The sequence below is a fragment of the Bombina bombina genome, chromosome 11 (genome assembly GCF_027579735.1).
Source record: "Bombina bombina isolate aBomBom1 chromosome 11, aBomBom1.pri, whole genome shotgun sequence".
In the NCBI taxonomy this organism is placed as follows: domain Eukaryota; kingdom Metazoa; phylum Chordata; class Amphibia; order Anura; family Bombinatoridae; genus Bombina; species Bombina bombina.
In genome coordinates this window covers 36,785,425-36,810,811 of record NC_069509.1, presented here as the reverse complement: position 1 = coordinate 36,810,811, position 25,387 = coordinate 36,785,425, and the positions used below count along the sequence as shown (strand labels likewise).

Sequence of the window (25,387 nt, the reverse complement as noted above, 5' to 3'; positions counted from 1 at the left end):
GCCCACTCACAGGTACATACGTTGGCACCCCCCATTTGTGCATATATAGTTATGTATTACACACACATACTGGCAACAACTTTCCCCCAGATTTATATAGTGAATGCTTCATATAGGAGTAGACAGTGGCAATGCCCATTCATCCTTGCCCTGGTGTGTACAGTCAATGCCACATTCACCCACCCTGAGCACACAAAGGTAGCTACCCACAGATTTCTATTAAGTCAGTGCCACCTTTACCCTCTCCCTCCAAGAGCACATATAATGGCAGCTACACACAAACTTATTTAGTCTGTTCCACCTTTACCCACTCCCTTGATCATTGCCAGGCTCCACTCACAATAATACCACTGTGAGCACAGATCAAGGCCAATCATCTACCTGTAGTTTTATGAAGGGATATCTCAGCCATTCTTCCCCACCCCACAGCAATTATTTAGTATGAATGCCAGATGTTGCAGTGCCACTCCCCCCCCCCCAAAAAAAAAAAAATATACTCCGGAAATTTTTTTGAAAATAACTTATTTATTTTGATGTACAAAACACACAAATAAGATCACACGGGGAAGACTATTACTGACAAATGGGACAACAGGACATATCTACCCCTCCAATGCCCACAATACTGGCAGTGTTAATAGACGTCTGGCTGATCCCACGCAATCTGGTTTACTTGGTATAAAAAGGCACTAGGTCATAATTGTATTTCCTGTCTGTAACAATCAGACCCCTGCTACAAGGTCAATAGCTTATGGACTTTCTGGCATATTATTACACACTATACAAGGCAGAGCACCAATACTCCGTATCACTGTAGAGAAGCACGTGTTTTGTAATGGAAGCCAGGAATGCGGAGACACTGCCGCTTTATTGAAGTGCTGATATCATTCGGCTTTTAATGCTGACCAATTCTAAAATAAAAAGTTACATATGCATTTGTATAATAGACTATCTGTAAATTTCACGTTTGTAGCCCTTAAATATATAAAAAATAATCAGTAGTTTAATGCTGGTGCTATGAGGGTAAAACAGCACTAATTCTCACATGAGCAAAGAGGTAAACATAATTAGACAGTGTTTCCAGAAGAAGACGATTTAACCCTTAAAATAATAATAATAAAAAATATCTATTTATGGAGTAGGGATTGTTTCCCAAAGTCACGTGAGGTATAGCTGCAATAGTGTCACTGGCGTGAAGATTAGCTGGTTTAACCCCTGTAATGCCAGAGCTGCCTGCATAATACAGTCTGTTATGGCAGTGTGAGATAGATTTCTGGGTAACAGAAGTGGTTGGACTTCTTTTGCCTGGAGCGTTTCTTCCACGTACAACGTATTTTGGAGTCAGCTCATGTCATGCTCCCCTACACTTTGCTTCAGGTAATCTTCATAAAGCTTTTTCTAAAAAAAACAAAGAAGAAACAAAGAAAGGCTGAGTAGGGGCCGGCAGATAGACCAGGAGGCGGCTGAGAGCGTGCAGAGGCTCAGGCACAAAACAGCACACAGACACGTGCACCAGACTAACAAGCCCACAGATCAGAACCTCAGCATAGTGAGGACACGTTACCTGCTTTTGTTCCACAACTTCCTTCACATAAGCATGTCGATCCTGCAGGTAACGGCGCTGCTTCTTAGTCAATGTTTGGCGTGATCTGCAGAGAAAAGACAGATACAAACCCAAGCTGGTTTCATGGCTGGCAAAGAGGTGGGAGACCTGACTAATATAGGGAGGAAACAGGAACACACATATGCAGAGAAAATGTGTTTACTTAAAGAGACAGTCTGCACCAAAATTGTTACTGTGTAAAAAGAGATAATCCCTTTATTACTCATTCCCCAGTTTTGCATAACCAACAGTTATATTAATAAACGTTTTGCCTCTGCAGTGCTTTTCACAAACTTGCATTTTAGCCAATTAGTGCTGGTTCCTCCATAACTCCACAGGAGTGAGCACACTGTTATCTATATGGCACACATGAACTAGCAAAGTCTGGATTTAAAAGGCTAATAAAGCAGAGACATAAGGCGGCCTGCAGGGACTTGGAAACAGGCAAAGATTTAGAGGTTATAAAGTATAATATAACAATGTTGTGCAAAGCTGGGAATGGGTAGTAAAGTCATTATTTATCTTTTTAAACAATAATAAAAAAAAATTAAGTAGCCTGTCCCTTCAAAGGATACAATACTGTTTACAATTGTGGGTACTTGGTATTTCTATAAACAATACAGCAGTCACAACCACAAATAATTATACTATAGACAATATACATATTTAAACCCTTAATGACCAGTGATGTACCCTTTGAATGGGGATTGCTTTTTTGATAGCGAGGTCTCGTTGCGCTATTCCAGAATGTCTGCAGCAGGGAGGTCGGTCCTAATATCGTGGTCCTGCTGCTTGCAGCGAGACCTGCACTATTATGGCCTGAAAAACCCTTAAAGGGACAGTCTATTCCAAAATAAACTTTCAGGATTCAGATAGGGCATGTAATTTTAAACAATTTTCCAATTTATTTTTATCACCAATTTTGCCTTGTTCTCTTGGTATTCTTAGTTGAAAGCTTAACCTAGGAGGTTCATATGCTAATTTCTTAGACCTTGAAGGCCACCTCTTTCAGATTGCATTTTAACAGTTTTTCACCACTAGAGGGTGTTAGTTCACGTGTTTCATATAGATAACACTGTGCTCATGCACGTGAAATTATCTGGGAGCAGGCACTGATTGGCTAAACTGCAAGTCTGTCAAAAGAACTGAAATAAGGGGGCAGTTTGCAGAGGCTTAGATACAAGATAATCACAGAGGTAAAAAGTACATTAATATAACTGTGTTGGTTATGCAAAACTGGGGAATGGGTAATAAAGGGATTGTCTATCTTTTAAAACAATAACAATTCTGGTGTAGACTGTCCCTTTAAGGGGATAGTAAACCTCAAAAATGTTATTGTTTAAAAAGATAGATAATCCCTTTATGTACCATTCCCCAGTGTTGCATAACAAACATTGTTATATTAATGTACTTCTGCAGACGGCTCCCTTATGTCAATGCTTTTGACAGACTTACATTTCAAGCAAGAAGTGCAGACTCTTAAAGGGACATAAAACCCATTTTTTTTTTCTTTCATGATTCAGATAGAGCATACAATTTTAAAAATGTACTGCTGTTATCACATTTTCTTCATTTTCTTGTTATCCTTTGTTGAAAAGCTGGGATGTAAGCTCATGAGTGTGCACGTGTCCACAACACTATATGGCAGCAGTTTTGCAACAATGTTATACATTAGCAGGAGCACTAGATGGCAGCACTATTTCCTGTCATGTAGTGCTTCAGGCATGTGCACGCTACCTACCTAGGTATCCCTTCAACAAAGAATAACATGAGAACGAAACAAATTTGATAATAGAAGTAAATTGGAAACTTTTTAAAAATTGTATTCTCTATCTAAATAATGAAAGAACATTTGGGGGTTTACTGTCCCTTTAACTCCACGTGCATGAGCACAATGTTATTTATATGAAACACATGAACTAACGCCCTCTAGCTGTGAAAAACTGTCAAATGCATAAAAAAAAAGGCGACCTTCAAAAGCATAAAAATTAGCATATGAGTCTCCTAAGTTTAGCTTTCAACTAAGAATACCAAAAGAACAAAGCAAATGTGACGATAAAAGTAAATTAGAAATTTGTTTAAATTACATTCCCTATCTGAATCATGAAAGTTTAATTTGGACTTTACTATTCCTTTAACTACCACAACATACCCTAAGGGGTTATGACCTCAAGCAGCACTGTAGTAGATTTAGAAGTAATTTGCGGAAACATTTATTCATTTTTACAAAAAAGGTTGTTGATTTATGGTATAAAAAGGTAGTAAGGACAAAGACTATGGGAAACCAACAAAATCTGGCATATGCAAATTACGAAGTACCCCCCCCCCAGCTTTACGTACAAGAGAGAGAAGGTGGTACTCAAAGAATCAGGGTAAAACTGGCAGTTTATTCGGAACCGTTAAAATCCACACTCAAACATCAGACAGGGACGGAGGGGAGGAGGAGTCCTTATGCGTTTCGTGCGGAACTTAGTCAGTCATAGTTTATAACCCCCCCCCTACTTTACCCTGTAAACAGACATTCTATCGCTGCAGATTTCTTTAGGTTTTCAGCTACTGTAGTAATGGAACTGTGGTTGTGGACAGTATTCCCTATAAGGCCAGTTTTGTGAGCGGCTCTGCAGTGAAACCGCTAATTAGAGAAAATGGCAAACACTACACAATGCAGACTGCAAGGTGTGGTTCCCTTATTAAAGTGACAGTATACACCAATTTTCATATAACTGCATGTAATAGACACTACTATAAAGTAGAATATGCACAGATACTGATATAAAAATGCAGTATAAAACAGAAAAAAAAAAGAAAGAAGGAAAAGCTCCCAATTTAGCACCGACCACCTGAAAGGGGCTGAGAAATCAAGAAGAGCAAACACTCCCCCCTTCCCAGCATATGAAATGACAGCTTACACAAACAGGAGCAGGAGTCTAAACGTGTGTATTCATCTGACACTGTGGGACTTAGGTTAGGAGTCTGAGAATCAGCACATTATTAAAAAATAAGCACAATTATACATTGCTACAAAAACACTACAAGATGGGCCATATAAATGGATCAGCTACAAAACATTTATGCAAAGAAAAATCTAGTGTATAATGTCCCTTTAACGGTTTCATTGATTGGCAGCTCACAAAACTGGCCTTAGTACATGGTAAATATAGAGCACAAGTCTTCCCTCTGACTGGGGAGAGGCTACATACAGATAGTCAGCTGAGGAGTAATATTTCCTTTTTGTTTTCACAGTCTACACTTTTCCCTCTGTCTAAAGCATGTATTTGTATTATTCCATCTACCGTCTTTTCTCTAACGCTCTCCTTTTCCCTTCAGTCTCGATACCAAGAGATAGCTCTTAGCAACCGATTTGTGGCTACGTTCGGCAGAACTATAGAAAATGTAAAAAAAATATATAAAAACTACAACACACCATAGATATCACAAAAAACAAACTTCTAATTATATCCAACATTATTTACAGAACCGTTTCAAAATGCGTTGTCAAAATACGTGCGTATGCCCTCCCACACGCACCTGAAGCATCTCTGCGCCAGCAGCAGGAACAGCACTGACAAGAATAGGAGTGCCAGGAAAACATATAACACATAATCCTCCGGAATGAGCGACCACAGCGTGAAGAGAGGAGTCTGAGTGATGGAAAACAATTATATTTGTAAAAAAAAAAAAAGTTCAATTATTAAAAAAATATATAAAGAGTAAGAATCATCTAGCATGTCAGTTAGGTATTAACTCATAAAAAGTTAAAGGGACGTTATATAAAATGTAAAAGCCTCTTATGGGGAATCCAAATTAGAGGTTTTTTTTGCATTCAGTAAATAAATTAAAATCCATGTGCATTCTCTTCATTGGACACAAAACATCCATCTCATTACAAATATAAAATAATAATAAAAAAATAATAATCCATATTTAAAAAGGGACACTGTAGTGCAAAAATGACATTCTAATTCAGGCATCCTCAAACTTGGCCCTCCAGAGGTTTTGGTCTTCTGGTAAGAGGGAGCACTTTGGAAAAAGGCGAACTATGTCACTTCCTGTGACGTTACATCAGCTGTTTCAAACATTATGGACATAATGCGCATCCATGCTAGCGTCATCACATACCTGGCCGCATACGTCACTGCAAAAATATTTAGAGCTGTGAAATTCAGGAACCCTTTCAGAGCGCATGCGTGGGATTTTGTATCACAAATGGGGGGTTTATGGAAAGCTCCTCGGCAATATTCGGAACTCCACCCCCCACTGCAACTACTCCCATCACTACTACTACTATAAAGCTGAGTCTCCGTGCAAAGCTGCATTGTATCATCAGAAGAAGCAGTGGCGATAGCCGAGTGGCGGGGGATGTTTCTCATGCACGAGCACAGAGACTCAGCTTTACAGTAGTAGTAATGGGAGTAGTTGCAGTGGGGGGCGGAGTACCGAATATTGCTGAGGAGGCTATTAAACAGCTTTCCATAAACCCCCCATTTGTAATACAAAATCCCACGCATGTGCTGTAGAAAGGGTTCCTGCATTTCACAGCTCTAAATATTTTAGCAGTGACGTATGCGGCCAGGTATGTGATGACGCTGGCACGCATGCGCATTATGTCCAAAATGTGTGAAACAGCTGATGAAACGTCACAGGAAGTGACATGGTTTGCTCTTTTTCAACGTTCGCCCTCTTACCAGAACATTTGGAACTACATTTCCTGAGCTGGCTGAGCATCATGGGAAATGTAGTTCCAAAACCTCTGGAGGGCCAAGTTTGAGGATGTGTGCTCTAATTTGTTAAAAGCTTGTTATATTTGCACTACTTAAAGGGACACTATACCCAAACATTTTCTTTCATGATTAAGGTAGAGAATACAACTTTAAACAATATTCCAATTTACTTCTATTACCTAATTTGCTTCATTCTTTAGATATACTTTAATGAAGAAATAGCAATGCACAAGGTGAACCAATCACAGGAGGCATCTATGTGCAGCTACCAATCAGCAGCTACTAAGCATATCTAGATATGCTTTTCAGCAAAGAATATCAAGAGAATGAAGCAAATTAGATAATAGAAATAAATTAGAAAGTTGTTTATAATTGTATGCTCTTTCTAAATCATGAAAGAAAAAATTTGGGTTTCATGTCCCTTTAACATGGAACTGTATGTATTTAACCCTCACAAAGGAGTTAAACCCAGTTCCCCTGCTCAGGACCACCAGTTCTCTGTAGCTCTCAAGAAAGACTTTTTCCCCGTAAAGGAGTTAATACATAGATCATCATCATAATTTTTTTAATGGTGTATGCTCAGCCACATACGTTAGCTCTTTTAACCCCTTGGGTGCCAGAGTGTTGTCATACATTACAGAGCAAGAGGTTAAAGATGTCAGTGGGTTTCTCACTCTGCACTCACTTATCAGGTTCAGTCTCATTCGCCTTCCCAATTCCAGCATATAATGTGATTACTTACTAGATAGATTTCCAGAGTTTCAGCTCCGCTAGACCCCAGCAGCGCATTCCACAACTCCGGAGAGGTGGTTCCAAATAGAGCAGAGGCAAAAAGTAAGAAGGGAAGCATGAGACCCCCCAGTCCGAAGAGACAGCCACGTACACGAGAGCGGCGATTCTCTCGCACAGTGTCACTGGGAAAAGGAAGACAAGCATCAAAGTCAAACCATTCTACCAAATGGCACACAGGGTCACTCATCACTGCCAGTCACCTACAGAACAGATTTTCCCGGGGGCAGAATGACTGGTAAAACCCAGCAGTGTGTTACGTGGACTAAATTGGTTTAATAAACCAAGGAAACTCACTCATCTTCACGCAGGGTGGTCTCGATCTTCTCGGTCAGTCTTTGGCAGTCTTTTCCCAGAGTATTCAGGGTGGTCTGGACTGTCTGTGTGATGGTCTTCTCTATAGTTTTGCAAACTTCCTCTATCTGGTTAATGCAGCGTACCGGCTGTTAGGGGACACAATCAGGTGGTGCAAGTTACAGTTCCAGGACTCCACATTTAATTCTCAGATACATTTAGCTTAAATATGGATACATAAAAGTAAGTTACATTTGCATACAGAAATACCTCACCTTATTGGGGTTGGGTATGTAGATGGTTGGCATGTCAAAGCCACATTTGTTCAAACCAGGTCGTTTACACAGCTCCTGGACAATCTGCATCAGAACCCTCTGGCAGAAGGGAAATAATTATTGTTACTTGTCAGCCAACAATCCACAACACTTGTACACCAGACCCACACACACCTTCCGCCCCTTTTTGTGCAACACCAGCCCCCCCCCACACACACACCTTCAGCCCGTTTATGCAACACCAGACACACACACACACACACACCTTCAGCCCCTGTTTGTGCAACACCAGGCACACACACACACACCTTCAGCCCCTGTTTGTGCAACACCAGGCACACACACACACCTTCAGCCCCTATTTGTGCAACACCAGGCACACACACACACACACCTTCAGCCCGTTTATGCAACACCAGGCACACACACACACCTTCAGCCCCTGTTTGTGCAACACCAGGCACACACACACCTTCAGCCCCTGTTTGTGCAACACCAGGCACACACACACACCTTCAGCCCCTGTTTGTGCAACACCAGGCACACACACACACCTTCCGCCCCTTTTTGTGCAACACCAGGCACACACACACACCTTCAGCCCCTATTTGTGCAACACCAGGCACACACACACACACACCTTCAGCCCGTTTATGCAACACCAGGCACACACACACACCTTCAGCCCCTGTTTGTGCAACACCAGGCACACACACACACCTTCAGCCCCTGTTTGTGCAACACCAGGCACACACACACACCTTCCGCCCCTTTTTGTGCAACACCAGGCACACACACACACCTTCAGCCCCTATTTGTGCAACACCAGGCACACACACACACACACCTTCAGCCCGTTTATGCAACACCAGGCACACACACACACCTTCAGCCCCTGTTTGTGCAACACCAGGCCCACACACACACACACCTTCAGCCCCTGTTTATGCAACACCAGGCACACACACACACACACACCTTCAGCCCCTGTTTATGCAACACCAGGCACACACACACACACCTTCAGCCCCTGTTCATGCAACACCAGGCACACACACACCTTCAGCCCCTGTTTATGCAACACCAGGCACACACACACACACCTTCAGCCCCTGTTTATGCAACACCAGGCGCACACACACACACACCTTCAGCCCCTGTTTATGCAACACCAGGCACACACACACACACCTTCAGCCTGTTTGTGAAACACCAGGCCCACACACACACCTTCAGCCCCTGTTTATGCAACACCGTCCCCCCCCCCCACACACACACACCTTCAGCCCCTGTTAATGAAACACCGCCTCCCCCCCCCCACACACACACCTTCAGCCCCTGTTTATGCAACACCGCCCCCCCCACACACACACACACCTTCAGCCCCTGTTTATGCAACACCGGGCCCACACACACCTTCAGCCCGTTTGTGAAACAATAGGCCCACACACACCTTCAGCCCGTTTGTGAAACAATAGGCCCCACACACACGCACGCACCTTCAGCCCCTGTTTATGCAACACCGCCCCCCCCCCCACACACACCTTCAGCCCCTGTTTATGCAACACCAGGTCCACACACACACACCTTCAGGCCCTGTTTGTGCAACAATAGGCCCCACACACACACACACAAATATAAAATGTATATATTCATATATATTTACAATATGCTGCCATCACTGCGCTAGTTCTCATGCCGTGTCTCACGGCATGAGAACAAGGCTCTCATTGTAGCCTATGGAAGAGCGCTCTTGTGAGCGCAATGCTTCCCAGCAATGCAAACACGAGCTTGAATTCACATTGTACTCAACTTGTAATACCAGCGCACATTTGTATGCACTGGTATTACTCAGTGGAGCGTAAATATCGTGTTCGTAAAATATATTTCACACTCCACTTGTAGTCTAGCCCTTTATTTGCAGAATATTCTCAAATGAGTTAAAATTCTACTTGACGCAGACTGCCATCTTGTAAATAAAATACAGAATACCAATATGTAGGCTATTGGTGGAACTGTTAATTCTCTATAGATCTTCGGAATCACGCTAAACGTACTTATACATCTTAAATGGACCTAAACCTGCAATAAAAAAAAAAAAAGTGCTCTAATGCATTGCACTTCTGCTTGTCTATACAGATTGGTTTAACCCTTGCACAGGAGGTTCCTGCAGAGGAAATGCGCTGCTGGACCAATAGGGTTTTGCAAATGTACATATCTACCAATAACCTGCTCATTTCAGCTGAGCAGCAAAAGTAAATTAGTCAAGAGCTGACGTTAACCACCACGGTATAGACAGGCCATAGTGCAATAAGGAAATTCTCTAAAACATGATATAGTATTTTATTAGCTCAGCTTTGTGAACTAGATTATCAAATTCTAGCAAAATGGATGCCCCCACCCCCGTTTCTTGGCTACGAGCATTCTCATTTCTGTCTGTAGCCAAATCGAACCTCCATTTCTCCAGCAGACCACTCCCTGACTTCTGCAAATCCACAGCTGGTATCTTTACCTGCCTGTCACTTTCCCCTCCAGCCTCATCAGCCTTGGATAAGTAGAAGCGCAGTTTCTCTCCATGGTTCTCATTGATCTTCTCTACAATGTCCAGAGTCCGTTTGCACAGAGCCTGTCCCATTGGGTCAAAGAAAACTAGGACCAGGTCGCAGAGCTCACCTATGACAGACAAACAGCTTGGGATGACATGCAGTAAAATGCTTAAAGGGACACTAAACCCAAAAATTTTTTCTTTCGTGATTCAGATATAGCATGCAATTTTAAGCAACTTTCTAATTTACTCCTATTATCAAATTTTCTTTGTTCTCTTGCTATCTTTATTTGAAAAAGAAGGCATCTAAACTTTTTTGGGTTCAGCACTGTGGACAGCAGTTTTTTATTGGTGGATGAATTTATCCATCAATCAGCAAGAACAACCCAGGTTGTTCAACAAAATGGGCCGGCATCTAGACTTACATTCTTGCATTTCAAATAAAGATACCAAGAGAATGAAGAAAATTTGATAATAAAATTAAAATTAGAAAGTTGCTTAAAATTGCATGCTCTATCTGAATCATGAATGATAAAAATTGGGTTCAGTGTCCCTTTAATATAAAAACGTTACATAGGGCTCTGTATTGTGCTACTGGAATAAAGGGATAGAAAGGTCAAAACTGAATGCGCATTTCAGCTTTAAATAGAAGCATTTTTGCAATATACTTCCATCAGCAAAAAAGTTTCTTGTAAAAGTTATTAGTGTTTTTCTGTGGCATACGCACATATGCTGTGAGGGGCACGTGCACCAGTATTCAATCACAACATCTTCTCAGAGAGTCAGCAGTGGCTTGCATGACACAAATTATGTCTTCCCCTGTACTATACACATCGCCATCAGCTGAGCTTGATTGATTACTGGTGCACGCCCTCAGAGCATATGTGCGTATGCCTTTGAAAAACAGTAATCTTTACTAGAAACGTTTTTGCTAATGGAAGTAAAATTGCAAAAAATCTATTTAAAAGTGAAAAAGCACACTTCAATTTTGACCTTTAGATTTTATCTACTAACAAAATACGCACATTATGACTAAACAGTTACCCTTAAAAATGTAATTTTAAAACACACATATCTCAGTCACCAGTCTGTTAAAGGGACAGTCAGGTTAAATTTAAACTTTCATGATTCAGAGAGGGCAGGCAATTTTAAACAACTTCAGTGCTAGTTCAAGTGTGCCATTTAGATGATATTGTGCTCACTCAAGTGTAGTTATGCATGAGTCAGCACTAATTGGCTAAAACGCAAAACTTTAAATAGCACTGAGATACAGTCTGCAGAGGCTTAGATACAGAGGTAAAAAGTATATTAAATATAACTGTGCTGGTTTTGCAAAACTGGGGAATGGGTGATTAAAAAAAAAGGGGATTATATAACTTTTTAACCAAATATTCTCAAGTAGAATGTCCCTTTATATACAGTGTGAAAATTCTCTAAGTGTTAAAAACAAACAAACCGCATAACTGGAAAGTTTCTACCACTGGAGATAAAGTTCTCACTTCAAGGGACATAAACAAAAATAAAGCCAGTATTATACAATGTTCTAGGTACCCTGATACTGTTCTATATGCAGATCTCACAGGCAGTGTTATGTACAGTGGGCTGCCATGACTCCTAAGCATATAAAGACCAGCAACACAAAATCACCAGGGAACTCCCTCTGTACGCCGGCTGTGCTTAGTTACAGGAGAACGACCCCAAAATGCATTGCACACTTGAGCCTACCTAGGTATGATTTTCAATGAAGGATGCCACAAGACAAAGTCAATTTAATAACAGACGTAAACTAAAAAGTCAAAATCACATACTGTCTGAACCATGAAATCTTATATTGATTATGTCCCTTTAACATTTTTCTTCTAAACTTTTGTATTAAGGGCACAATAGCACTTTATGTCACACACAAAAATAGTGTACTTTTTTTCTACACAAGTGTCTATTTTATGGTGTGTGTATATATATATATATATATATATATATATATATATATATATATATATATATATATATATATATATATATATATATATATATATATATATATATATATATATATATATATTCCTTATACATTTAACAGGAATATACACTTGTGTATGTAAATTATTAGGAGCCAAGACGGTGTGTATTTGTGTGTGCATGGGTTGGTTGATGAGATTACATGACACATGCAGTATCCTTACCCAGCCACAGGAGGGCTCTGTTCACATCAAATGGGTACTTCATGTCACCATCTACCAGACCTGGTGTGTCCACAAACGTTACCAAACTGAATTTCTTTTGCCGCGACGTGGAAATCTCTGTGCAGAGGTATTCAGACACGCCTGGTGGGATAGAGTTGGGATACAAATATGAGAGATTATTGCAGCTGTAAAAATAGAAAAGCTCACCGTCACAGGAAGCGTATGTAGAAATTGTAAATAAAACTAATTTAAAACCTAAAATAAACATTGAAAATTTACTTGCAGTCAATCAACAACCCTCTTATATGTGAAATCCAAATAAAATCTTGAAGGAATCTTTAGGAGATTATAAACTTGTAATATTATATTAACTGATTTGAGATGTCTTTATGGGTGTCATATTCTAAAACAGAATGGTAACTAGACTATTGTTCAAAAGTTTGGGGTCACGTAGAAATGTCCTTGTTTTCAAAAGAAAAGCAATTTTTTTGTCAGTTAAAATAACATAAAACTGATCAGAAAGACAGTGTAGACATAGTTAAAGGGACAGTCTACCATAGAATTGTTATTCTTTTAAAAGATAGATAATTACTTTATTACCCATTCCTCAGTTTTGCTTAAAGGGACACTGAACCCAATTTTTTTCTTTTGTGATTCAGATAGAGCATGCAATTTTAAGCAACTTTCTAATTTACTCCTATTATCATTTTTTCTTCATTCTCTTGCTCTCTTTATTTGAAAGACATCTAAGCTTTTTTAAAGGTTCAGAACTGTGGACAGCACTTTTTTTTACTGGTGGATGAATTTATCCACCAATCAGCAAGAACAACCCAGGTTGTTCACCAAAAATGGGCCGGCATCTAAACTTACATTCTTGCATTTCATATAAAGATACCAAGAGAATGAATAAAATGTTATAAAAGGAGCAAATTAGAAAGTTGCTTAAAATTGCATGCTGTATTCGAATCATGAATGAACAAATTTGGGTTCAGTGTCCCTTTAACCAACACAGTTATATTAATTTACTTTTTACCTCTGATTACCTTGTATCTAGGAACCTTCTTCCAGCCCCCTGATCACATGACTGTGACTGTTTATTATCTATTGTCTTAAACTTAGCATTGTATTGTGCTAAATCTTAAATAACCCCCTGTGCCTGAACACAGTGTTATCTATATGGCCCACCTGTACTTTCTGTCTCTTTGTGTTGAAAAGAGATTTAAAAAGCCTGTGATAAGAGGCAGCCCTCAAAGGCTTAGAAATTAGCACATGAGCCTACCTAGGTTTAGTTTAAACTAAGAATACCAAGAGAAAAAAGCAAATTTGATGATAAAAGTAAATTAGAAAGCTGATTAAAATTAAAAGTCCTATCTGAATAATGAAAGTTTAAATTTATACTAGACTGTCCCTTTAATGTTATAAAATGACTATTGTAGCTGGAAAGGGCAGATTTTTAATGGAAAATCTACATAGGCAAACAGAGGGCCCATTATCAGCAACCATCTGTCCTGCGTTCCAATGCCTCGTGTTTGCTAACCCAAGTTTATCATTTAAAAAGGCGAATTGATTATTAGAAAACCCTTTTGCAATAATGTTAGCACAGCTGAAAACTGTTGTGCTGATTAAAGAAGCAATAAAACTGGCCTAGACTAGTTAAGTATCTGGAGCATCAGTAATTGTGGGTTTGATTACAAGCTCATGATGGCTAGAAACAGATAACTTTCTTCTGAAACTTGTCAGTCTATTCCTGTTCTGACAAATGACAGCTATTTCATGTGGGAAATTGCCAAGAAACAACCTCATACAATGCGGTGTACTACCCCTTCACAGAACAGCGCAAACTGGCTCTAACTAGAATAGAAAGAGGCGTGGACGGCCCCCGGGCACAACTGACCAATAGGAAAAATACATTAGTGTCTAGTTTGAGAGAAACCTCATAATCCTCAACTGGCAGCTTCATTAAATAGTACCCACAAAACACGTCTTAACGTCAACAGTGACGAGGCGACTCCGGGATTCTAGGCAGAGTTGCAAAGAAAAAGACAGACATTGGACAGATTAAGATGGGAAAAAAGGGTTATGGACATACAAATGTAAGTTTGAGGTGTATGGATCACAAAGAAGGACATTTGTGAGATGCAAAACCAATAAAAAGATGCTGGAGGAGTGCTTGACACCATCTGTCATGCATGGTCGAGGCAATGTGATGGTCTGGGGGTGCTTTGGTGGTGGTAAAGTGAGAGAATTATACAGGGTGAAAGGGAGCATTAAGTAGGAAGGCTATCACTCCATTTTGCAACGCCATATCACGCCATACCCTGTAGATGGTGCTTGATTTGAGCCAATTTCCTCCTACAATAGGACAATGACCTAAAGCAAAAAGTCTGCAAGGCTATAATTGCTGCACATGGAGGTTTCTGGGACAAAAACAAAGACTGAAGGACACAATATTTTACTTAAAATTCATTATTTCTAACATTGTCAGCGACTATATTTCATGTATGTTTAGAAAATGTCTAAGTGACCACAAACTTGTCAACGTCCCTGTATAAACCAGCACTTTAGTTTATAAAACAATCCAGCTGTATTTCTAGGTTACCCAATGAGAATAAGTTATCACTTGCTCTTACAGTCTTGTATCCTGCCCCCATTTCTGATGTTTCTTGAAGAAACAGAAATTGTTCTCAGAATTAGGACGAAGAATATTTTAAATGGACGTTAATAAATGTTTTATATATGCATAGTGGCAATTAAGCTCTGCAAAGCAAAAAATCTACTATTCCCAATGTTATTTTGTTTTGCAAATCAAGAGCAATTCAGGGATAGACCCTTTGAAAATACTAGAGTATACATCAGTGTTCTCCACAGGATCTTTTAAGCGAGTGCCCCACCCGGCTGATTTTACTGATAACTTGGATAAAATTTTAGCCAATATTAAAAAGTGTGTGTATGTGTTTATGCATACATACTGTATATAATTATGCAATTAATTTGTGCTTTGGATAGCTGAGAATGATATAGTATAAAATATTACACTGCCCCCACCTGGTTACTTCATAACGCCACCTGGCTGCCATCATTTTATGTGGAGAAAACTACTACTCTCCTGACAGTATTAAATTATATTTTTCAAGTGTCGTTATTTCTTGTACATTAATTGCCTCTGCAGACAACTAAGCAACTGCTGCAATCAAAGAAAATCCTGCACACCCATTGCCTATTTGAGCAAACTGGACAAACAAGTCATGCAGGTGACAATCGCTGTCTGTGTGCTGGCACCCAGCATCAGATCTCGGCACGATACAGATGGGAGCAAGATGAGTACATGAGAATAGGCAGATCTAGAAAGACCACTCACCGTGGAAGGACTGCAGGGGTTTGAAGTGAGGGTAAAGCTGTAATGTGGCATCACCCTGGGAACAAAATTAAACATAATTAACCGTCACAAACAGTATCTCACGTTTCTGTGCTGTGATTCCAAGAAAAGCTGTATGTGCTACACACATGGTCAGGAACCCATGTTTAAAGGGGAAAACAAACACATTGGGTGCTTCATTTGCATGTTACTACCCAGAGTGCTTAGCTACAGCAGAAGTTAGCATTATAAAGATATTCAGTGTTTCTGCTGATTGGTGGACAATGAAGGTAAAGTGCTTCCCTAAAACAGATATTTGGATTTTGATTGAAAGAACAAAAGGAGAGTGACAATACAATTTGAGTGAGGGTACCGCACTGTACACTTACAGTTAGAGACTCCCTTTTGCGGCCACTGGTTATGAAGGCAAATCCCTGAGTCTCAATTGCGACTCCAGTCCTTTGAATGTGCTCCTCTATATACCTGTGAGAGAGAAGAATTTGTTGTAAATTGAGAGAAACCGCTTAATTCTGTGTCACTCAGGCTCATGAAAGAAGCAGAAAACAACAGACATTGCTACAAACTACAGCGCTGTAATTGGTTAGCATTTTAGCAAAACACAGCATTACTTCATTTCTATTTATCTGGTTACACTTTGTCCTTCTGCCCCAGGAGCTAATTCACCTTCGCCTTACACTTAATACATTGAGTGAATGATGGGGTATGAATGTGAATGATGGTTTATGCCAGTGACTGTGGGCTCCTTCTCACAAGTGCACACAGGCCCAGATGTCATTTTAAACTATAATGTCTTATCTAATTTTATTCTGGGGCATTGCCTTTAGTATAAGTGTTGTTGCAATGTAATATGGCACTTGACCCATCTCACAATTAGTGACGGGTCCTCCATTAAAGGACCAGTAAACACAGTAGATTTGCATAATCAACAAATGCAAGATATCAAGACAATACAATAGCACTTAGTCTGAACTTCAAATGAGTAGTAGATTCTTTTCTAACACATTTCAAAGTTATGTATATTTCCACTCCCCCTGTACCATGTGATAGCAATCAGCCAATCGCAAATGCATATACGTATAGTCTGAGTTCTTGCACATGCTCAGTAGGAGCTGGTGAATTAAAAAAAGTGTAAATATAAAAGAATGTGCACATTTTCTTATAATGGAAGTAAATTGGAAAGTTGTTTAAAATTACATGTTGTATCTAAATCATGAAAATGTAATAAAACCTGAGTGTCCCTTTAATAACAACTGGACACTCGTGCCTTAAAGGGGCATGGAAACCCAATTCTTTATTTTATGATTCAGATACAGCATGTTATTTTAAACAACTTTAATTTACTTGTAATATCTCATTTGTTTATTTGTCTTGGTAGCCCTTGTTGAAAAGGATACCTAGGTAGGCTCAGGAGCTGCCGATTGGTGGCTGCACATATATACACCTCATGTTATTGGCTAACCCAATAAGCTGTCATGAGAGTTGACTGCATGGCTTTACATTGAGCAGTTAGTGTGTCTCTCCCAAGCTGGTTTACAGATTTCGGAGCCTTAAAGGGACATGAAACCCACATTTTTTCTTTCATGATTTAGAAAGAGAATGCATTTTTAAACATATTTCTAATTTACTTCTATTATCTAATTTGTTTTATTCTCTTGATATTCGTTGCTGAAAAGTATATCTAGATATGCTCAGTAGCTGCTGATTGGTTGCTGCACACAGAAGCCTCATGTGATTGGCTCACCCATGTACATTGCTTTTTCTTCAAATAAGGATATCTAAAAAAACTAAGCAAAATAAATAATAGAAGTAAATTGTAACGTTGTTTAAATTTGTATGTTCTATCTGAATCATGAAAGAAAGATTTTGAGTTTAGTGGCCCTTTAGAGGGATATTAAACCAATTTTTTTATTTCATGATTCAGATAGCTCATGCAATTGTAAGCAACTTTTTAATTTACTCCTATTATAATTTTTTTCTTAGTTCTCTAGGTATCTTTACTTGAAAAAAAGCAGGAATATAAACCCATTTTTGGTTCAGCAACCTGGTTAGCGCTTGCTGATTGGTCGCTACATTGGTTACACCAATCAGCAAGCGCTACCCAGGTGCCGAACCAAAAATGGGCTGGCTCTTAAAGTGAAAGTCAATCCTAGCTTGTACAAACGCTAGGATTGACTATTGAAACAAATAAAGGGGACTTTCATTCATGAAGTATAAGATACCTCACGTAGAAAGCTCCTTTATTTGTTTCAATCGATCGCCGTTCTTAGCTGCTACAGCAGCCCACGGCTAAAAAATGTTTTATAGCCGTGCGGTAAATCCGGCTCACATGGGCGCCAAGCCGGATTTATCGCCCGGCTATTGGCTAAGGGGTGAAAACGTCACCGCTTATCATAATATGTTTTTAGCCGTAGGCTGCTGTAGCAGCTAAGAGCGGCGATCGGTTGAAACAAATAAAGGAGCTTTCTACATGAGGTATCTTATACTTCATTAATGAAAGTCCCCTTTATTTCTTTCAATAGTCAATCCTAGCGTTTGTACAACGCTAAGATTGACTCTCACGTTAAGCTTAAATTCCTGCTTTTTAAATAAAGATACAAAGAATGAAGTAAAATTGATAATCGTTGCTTAAAAGTGCACGCTCTATCTGAATCATGAAAGAAACAAAAATGTGGGTTTTATATCGCTTTAAACTCCTGAACAGTTAGACCCTGCACCGGACCACTTGTGCTTCCTGAAGCCCCTGAGGACAACCACAAGGGAGATGTTATCTTACTTTACCTTGGACACATGAGGAATACTGGTAAACGGTACCACTTTCTATCTACCACCCTAGTAGGACTCACCCCTATTTTGACAGGTATAGGGGATAAGCAGCTTTTGATTTCTCATTTATACATTTTCTTTCATTCTATGTTTATTTTTGTATTTAATACATTTGTGTTATTTAACCCTTTCCTGATGGGGTTAAAGTGTGTACATCGGAACAACTATTCCGATGTAGTCAAATTGAAATCACGTGATCGTGCAGACGATCGCGAGATTTCAACTATTGGATCGGGACTGGGGGGCGTCCCTATAACCCTAGGAACGCCCTCCAGACCGCAATCAAATCTGAGAAGCACAGTAGGCTTCAGGACAGCCGTTGGCTATGACGTTCCATTCCGTCATAACGGCTTTAAAGCCCAGTGTAATTATGACGGAATAGAACGGCGTTAAAGGGTTAACTGCTACTCACATTTTCTTGGTGAATTTATGTCTGTGTGGTCGATGAAATACACTCAGCTACTTATTTTTTCATTGCTTCTAGGCAAGAGTGCCAATTATACGTTCTGGTTTTTCTTCAATGTATTTACACATCTATATATTTGTTTTTAAAACTTAAGCACCGGTCCAACTTGGACTTTTTGCCAACCACTAATATCTCCAGGTCTTTAGAGACTTCTTATTTACCTAGATAAATAAATTGGATAGTTGTTTAAAATCACAAGTTCTGTCTGAATCATGAAAAAAATAAAAAGTTTCATGTGCCTTTAACAGGGATATAAAACATTCTTAATTGAAGTAATAAAAAAGCATTAAGCAGTGCAATATGTATTATTTAAAAAAAAAAAAAGTATTTTACCCTTTCTTTTTTTAAAAAAACAACAACTAAATTTATGCAGTGTCAATTACTTCCTGTAGAGACCCCAACCCTCTTGCACGGCTGTGACAGGAAGCCTTTTTTAGCTTGCTGTCAAATCTTCTAGAGTAACTTGAGCTGGCTTATGGTTAATGAATGATAGAGAAACAAGTTGGTTTGTGCCCATGTTTAGAAGAGGCAGAAGGCAACTTAAAGGGACATGAAAATCAAAACATTTATTTTGTGATTCAGATACAGCACGTGATTTTAAACAACTTTCAAGTTTACTTCTATGATCAAATTTGCTTCATTATCTTTGTATCCTTTGTTGAAGGAGCAGCAGTGCACTACTTGGATTAACAGCTGTAGCCTCATCTGGACTGGCACAGAACAGCTTTGACTATAACATTTCTGCAGCAACATTGGTGGTCTCTTACCAGTTGATGAAACTACTCTTTCCAGCGGAGTGATTCCCCATTATCATCGCTGTGATCTTCTTACGGGGAGGCAGAAAAATGAGGTTGAGGTGGGATGCAAGAGCGATGAGGCCTGTAAAGGGACTTAATTAGGCGCAATTTTCTGCAGAAAGAGAGCTGCCCAAGTCAAGAAGACTAAAGGGAAGTAGGGATTTATGTTTTGCAATATCAGTGGTCTGCAGCTCACAAGTGTTAGGGGGTGTGATACTCCAATCTAGTAGGATATCAGGACATAATATCTGTAGCACAGGGGTATCAGTGTGACATGATCTGGAATACACAGGGAGTGTGGGTGCACCATGGTGACAGGGGCTACTGCTCTGCAGTACCAAGGGGCATCGGGGAGGAAGAACAAACTGCTTACTGGCACCAAGGGGCAATGCGGGGATTGCTCTGCAGTAGAAATGGGTAGTCTGGGTGGGCTGGTCTGCTCTAAGAAGGGTGTCAAGGAAATGCTCTGCAGTACAAAGTGGTGTCAGGGCAGGGGGAAATTCTCTGCAGCACACACAGGGGCATCATGCTCTGCAGGTGACAGGGGGGAAATGCTCCTCAGCACACAGGGGTGACAGGGGGGGGGGGGAAATGCTCCTCAGCACACAAGGGTGACAGGGGGGGGAAATGCTCCTCAGCACACAAGGGTGACAGGGGGGGGGAAATGCTCCTCAGCACACAAGGGTGACAGGGGGGGGGGGGAAATGGTCCTCAGCACACAAGGGTGACAGGGGGGGGGAAATGGTCCTCAGCACACAAGGGTGACGGGGGGGGGGGGGGAATGGTCCTCAGCACACAGGGGTGACAGGGGGGGGAAATGCTCCTCAGCACACAAGGGTGACAGGGGGGGGGGGGAAATGCTCCTCAGCACACAAGGGTGACAGGGGGGGGGAAATGGTCCTCAGCACACAAGGGTGACGGGGGGGGGGGGGGAATGGTCCACAGCACACAAGGGTGACAGGGGGGGGGGGAAATGCTCCTCAGCACACAAGGGTGACAGGGGGGGGAAATGCTCCTCAGCACACAAGGGTGACGGGGGGGGGAAATGCTCCTCAGCACACAAGGGTGACAGGGGGGGAAATGCTCCTCAGCACACAAGGGTGACAGGGGGGAGGGAAATGCTCCTCAGCACACAAGGGTGACAGGGGGGGGAAATGCTCCTCAGCACACAAGGGTGACGGGGGGGGGAATGCTCCTCAGCACACAAGGGTGACAGGGGGGGGGGGAATGCTCCTCAGCACACAAGGGTGACGGGGGGGGGGGGAATGCTCCTCAGCACACAAGGGTGACAGGGGGGGGGGAATGCTCCTCAGCACACAAGGGTGACAGGGGGGGGGAATGCTCCTCAGCACACAAGGGTGACAGGGGGGGGAATGCTCCTCAGCACACAAGGGTGACAGGGGGGGGGGAAATGCTCCTCAGCACACAAGGGTGACAGGGGGGGGTGGAATGCTCCTCAGCACACAAGGGTGACAGGGGGGGGAATGCTCCTCAGCACACAAGGGTGACAGGGGGGGGGGGGAAATGCTCCTCAGCACACAAGGGTGACAGGGGGGGGGGAATGCTCCTCAGCACACAAGGGTGACAGGTGGGGGGGAAATGCTCCTCAGCATACAAGGGTGACAGGGGGGGGGGGGGAATGCTCCTCAGCACACAAGGGTGACAGGGGGGGGGGAAATGCTCCTCAGCACACAAGGGTGACAGGGGGGGGGAAATGCTCCTCAGCACACAAGGGTGACAGGGGGGGGGGGAAATGGTCCTCAGCACACAAGGGTGACGGGGGGGGGGGGGAATGGTCCTCAGCACACAAGGGTGACAGGGAGAGGGGGGAATGCTCATCAGTACACAGGGGTGACAGGGAGAGGGGGGAATGCTCATCAGTACACAGGGGTGACAGGGAGAGGGGGGAATGCTCATCAGTACACAGGGGTGACAGGGAGAGGGGGAAATGCTCCTCAGCACACAAGGGTGACAGGGAGAGGGGGGAATGCTCATCAGTACACAGGGGTGACAGGGAGAGGGGGGAATGCTCATCAGTACACAGGGGTGACAGGGGGGGAATGCTCATCAGTACACAGGGGTGACAGGGGGGGGAAATGCTCCTCAGCACACAGGGGTGACAGGGGGGGGAATGCTCATCAGTACACAGGGGTGACGGGGGGGAATGCTCATCAGTACACAGGGGTGACAGGGGGGAAATGCTCCTCAGCACACAGGGGTGACAGGGGGTGGAATGCTCCTCAGCACACAGGGGTGACAGGGGGGGAATGCTCCTCAGCACACAGGGGTGACAGGGGGGGGAAATGCTCCTCAGCACACAGGGGTGACAGGGGGGGAAATGCTCATCAGTACACAGGGGTGACAGGGGGGGAAATGCTCCTCAGCACACAGGGGTGACAGGGGGTGGAATGCTCCTCAGCACACGGGTGACAGGGGGGGAATGCTCCTCAGCACACAGGGGTGACAGGGGGGGAAATGCTCCTCAGCACACAGGGGTGACAGGGGGGGAAATGCTCCTCAGCACACAGGGGTGACAGGGGGGGAAATGCTCCTCAGCACACAGGGGTGACGGGGGGGAATGCTCCTCAGCACACAGGGGTGACAGGGGGTGGAATGCTCCTCAGCACACAGGGGTGACAGGGGGTGGAATGCTCCTCAGCACACAGGGGTGACAGGGGGTGGAATGCTCCTCAGCACACAGGGGTGACAGGGGGGTACTTCTCAGTACACCGGGTTCGGCGAGGAAATTGACTGCAGCAGAGAAGCGAGGTGTCAGTACTCTTTAATGCAGGGCTGCCAGTGTACAGCCCCTGCAGGCCGCAGCTGTCACTCACCATTCTCGGGGTCAATGTACAGCGAGTGACAGTCCCGCAGGATCCGCTCGTTTACAGACACGGCACCGGCTAGGGCATCCGCATTGGCGGCAGCTCGCACCTTCACCTTCCCGGACATACCTGAGCCTCTGTTAAAAGCACAACACCGGTTAATTTTACTATATAAATGCCGAGCAGAAAGACGGGAATTGCAGTCCAAACAAAAAACAGCCCCTGTCACGCTAAAGAAATTGATCACGCTAAGAACTACAAATCCCAGCATTCCACACAAATACGAATTACAACGTGGCCTGGCGTGTAAACGTGTAAGTCAGGGGCGGGGTCACATAGACACGTAAGGACTTTAGGTTTAAATCTGGCGCCGTTTAGTGGTCAAATCATTCGTGGGTTATTGTGTGTGAGAGAAGTTACATAAATAACCCAGTCCTCCTGTGAGTCACTTATATAACAATAGTTACACAAAAGGGGCAGTGACATAAAGTCCCCATAGCAAATAGCAGTACAATAATTACTCTCTGTAATGGGCTAGATTATTATTATACTAATTGGAACCGACTTTCCAATTTACTTCTATTATCAAATTATCTTTGTTTTCCTTTGTTGAAAAGCAGGGATGTAATCTCAGGAGTGTAGCAGCAATTTTGCAACAATGTTGTACATTAGCAGGAGCACTATTTCCTGTAATTTAGTGCTTCAGACACATGCATGCTACCTATCTAGCTATCTCATCAACAAAGAATAACATGAGAACAAAGTGAATTTGATAATAGAAGTAAATTGGAAATATTTTTTTAAATTGTATTCGCTATCTGAATGATTAAAGGGCCACTGTAAAGCATAAAATGAACTAACTATTCTAAACAAGCACTTTTGCTAAATACTCTCCTTATGAGATCCTTACCGTTTAGACGATTTCTTATTTCAATAATTAATATCTTTCCAAACCCATTCCATGGGTATCGTTATCTCCTGTCCAATCCGGGCTGACAACCCTGGTTGGAATATGGCGCTTCTAATCAGCTATGCGATTGCGCAACGTCACCTAAAACCTCACTCCCTGAAAGACTGCATGGAAGATAATACATTTCGGCATCAGTCATTTAAAATGCGCATGCGCAATTTAGATGATTTCTATGCGCATGCAAAGTAGGACTTAATCGTCATTTAATGATATGCATAAAGTCTCCATATGATAGGTTATTGATTTCTAACATTTAGTGCCGATATTTGGGGGACGAATTTTGTGACTCAAAGGAGAAAAATAAATATTATTGTTATAGCGTTATGCTGCATCGTTTTTCAAAAATTATAGGTCAGTAAGTTTTACTTTGTGTTTTTTATTGATTATATGCGTTTGGTTTGTGTTTAAAAACATAAAAGTTAGTTATCTTTTAAAGAAAAAAAAATGGGTTTCATGTCCCTTTAAAGGGACACAAAAACCCCCAAAAATGTTTTCATTGTTCGGATAGCGTATATATTTTTAAATGTGTTTCCAATTTACTGCTATTATCAAATTTGCTTAATTCTTTTGTTGAAGAAGCAACAACAATGCATTACTGGGAGCTAGCTAAACACATAGGGTGAACCAATGACAGAAGCCGTATATGTGCAGGAACCAATCGTCAGCTAGCTCCCTGTAGTGCCTTGGTGCTCTTGAGCCTACCAAGGTATGCTTTTTAACAAAGGAAACTAAGAAAACAAAGCAGGTTACTTATTGAAAGTAAATTGGAAAGTTGTTTAATTGCACGTTCTGTCTAAATCATAAAAAAACATTTTTGGATTTTATGTCCCTGTAGATATATTTTTTAAAATACATTAGTTGTTTCCATAAAGTAATGGAGGCCACAATGTTGAACCTAAGTTTTCCCCTTATCTCTTCTGCTGAGTACAGTTAGGGACAGGCATAAAAAAGCAATAAAAGAGAGTGTGCAAACAGGGCTGTATAGAATTGATAAAGTAATTATTGTATTGCCTATTTTATACCTGTCGCTAATTGTCTTCAGCAGAAGAGATAGATGGGGAAAACCTTTGTTCCAGCATTGTGGCCCCCATTTACTTTATAGAAACTAAACCTTTACACATATCATCAACTTGTTAACAACTAATCATTTTATACACAAAGTGTACTGCAAAGTTTGTTTTTTTACTACACATAATTGTTTATGTTCATTTAACCTTTTAACTCCGTTATGCCGTTCTATTCCGTCATAATTACACTGGGCTTTAGAGCTGTTATGACGGAATAGAACGTCATAGCCAATGGCTGTCCTGAAGCCTTCTGCGCTTCCTGGATTTGATCGCGGTCTGGAGGGCGTTCCTAGGTTTATAGGGACTATAATTTGTGAATCAGATACAGCATGACATTTTAAGCAACTTTCTAATTTACTCCTATTATCAAATTTTCTTCGTTCTCTTACTATCTTTATTTGAAAAAGGCATCTAAGCTTTTTTCTTGGTTCAGGACTCTGGACAGCACTTTTTTATTAGTGGATGAATTATCTGAATCACAAAAGAAAAAATTTGGGTTCAGTGTCCCTTAAGGAAATTAATTAGTATTTTGTCCCTTTAAAGGGACACTGAACCCAATTCTTTCATGATTCAGATAGAGCATGCACTTTTAAGCAACTTTCTAATTTACTCCTATTATCAACTTTTCTTTGTTCTTTTGGTATCTTTATTTG

The 25,387-nt window shown here is 41.5% G+C and overlaps 1 protein-coding gene across 1 annotated transcript; it reads right to left on the bottom strand.

Moving 5' to 3' along the window:
* Positions 1 to 505: 505 nt before the first annotated feature.
* On the bottom strand, positions 506 to 24,505 carry LOC128642062 (uncharacterized). The gene is made up of 12 exons (XM_053694718.1): positions 22,707 to 24,505; positions 19,843 to 19,954; positions 16,155 to 16,248; positions 15,769 to 15,823; positions 12,411 to 12,551; positions 10,195 to 10,355; positions 7,683 to 7,781; positions 7,411 to 7,556; positions 7,067 to 7,238; positions 5,132 to 5,244; positions 1,565 to 1,649; positions 506 to 1,398 (listed from the first exon to the last, which is right to left on the bottom strand). The coding sequence occupies exons 1-12, from the start codon at positions 22,966 to 22,968 to the stop codon at positions 1,342 to 1,344; spliced, it is 1,497 nt and encodes a 498-aa protein (XP_053550693.1). The 5' UTR covers positions 22,969 to 24,505; the 3' UTR covers positions 506 to 1,341.
* Between the last annotated feature and the right edge of the window lie 882 nt (positions 24,506 to 25,387).

Excerpts from the sequence above, each read along its gene's own strand:
- LOC128642062 (XM_053694718.1), bottom strand. The coding sequence starts at position 22,968 with ATGCTGGGATTTGTAGTTCTTAGCGTGATCAATTTCTTTAGCGTGACA. Across the intron at positions 10,356-12,410 it reads CAGAGCCCTCCTGTGGCTGG|GTGAGCTCTGCGACCTGGTC; the intron begins GTAAGGATACTG and ends TGTCTGTCATAG. Across the intron at positions 1,650-5,131 it reads CTGGCGCAGAGATGCTTCAG|ATCACGCCAAACATTGACTA; the intron begins GTGCGTGTGGGA and ends TTTTCTCTGCAG.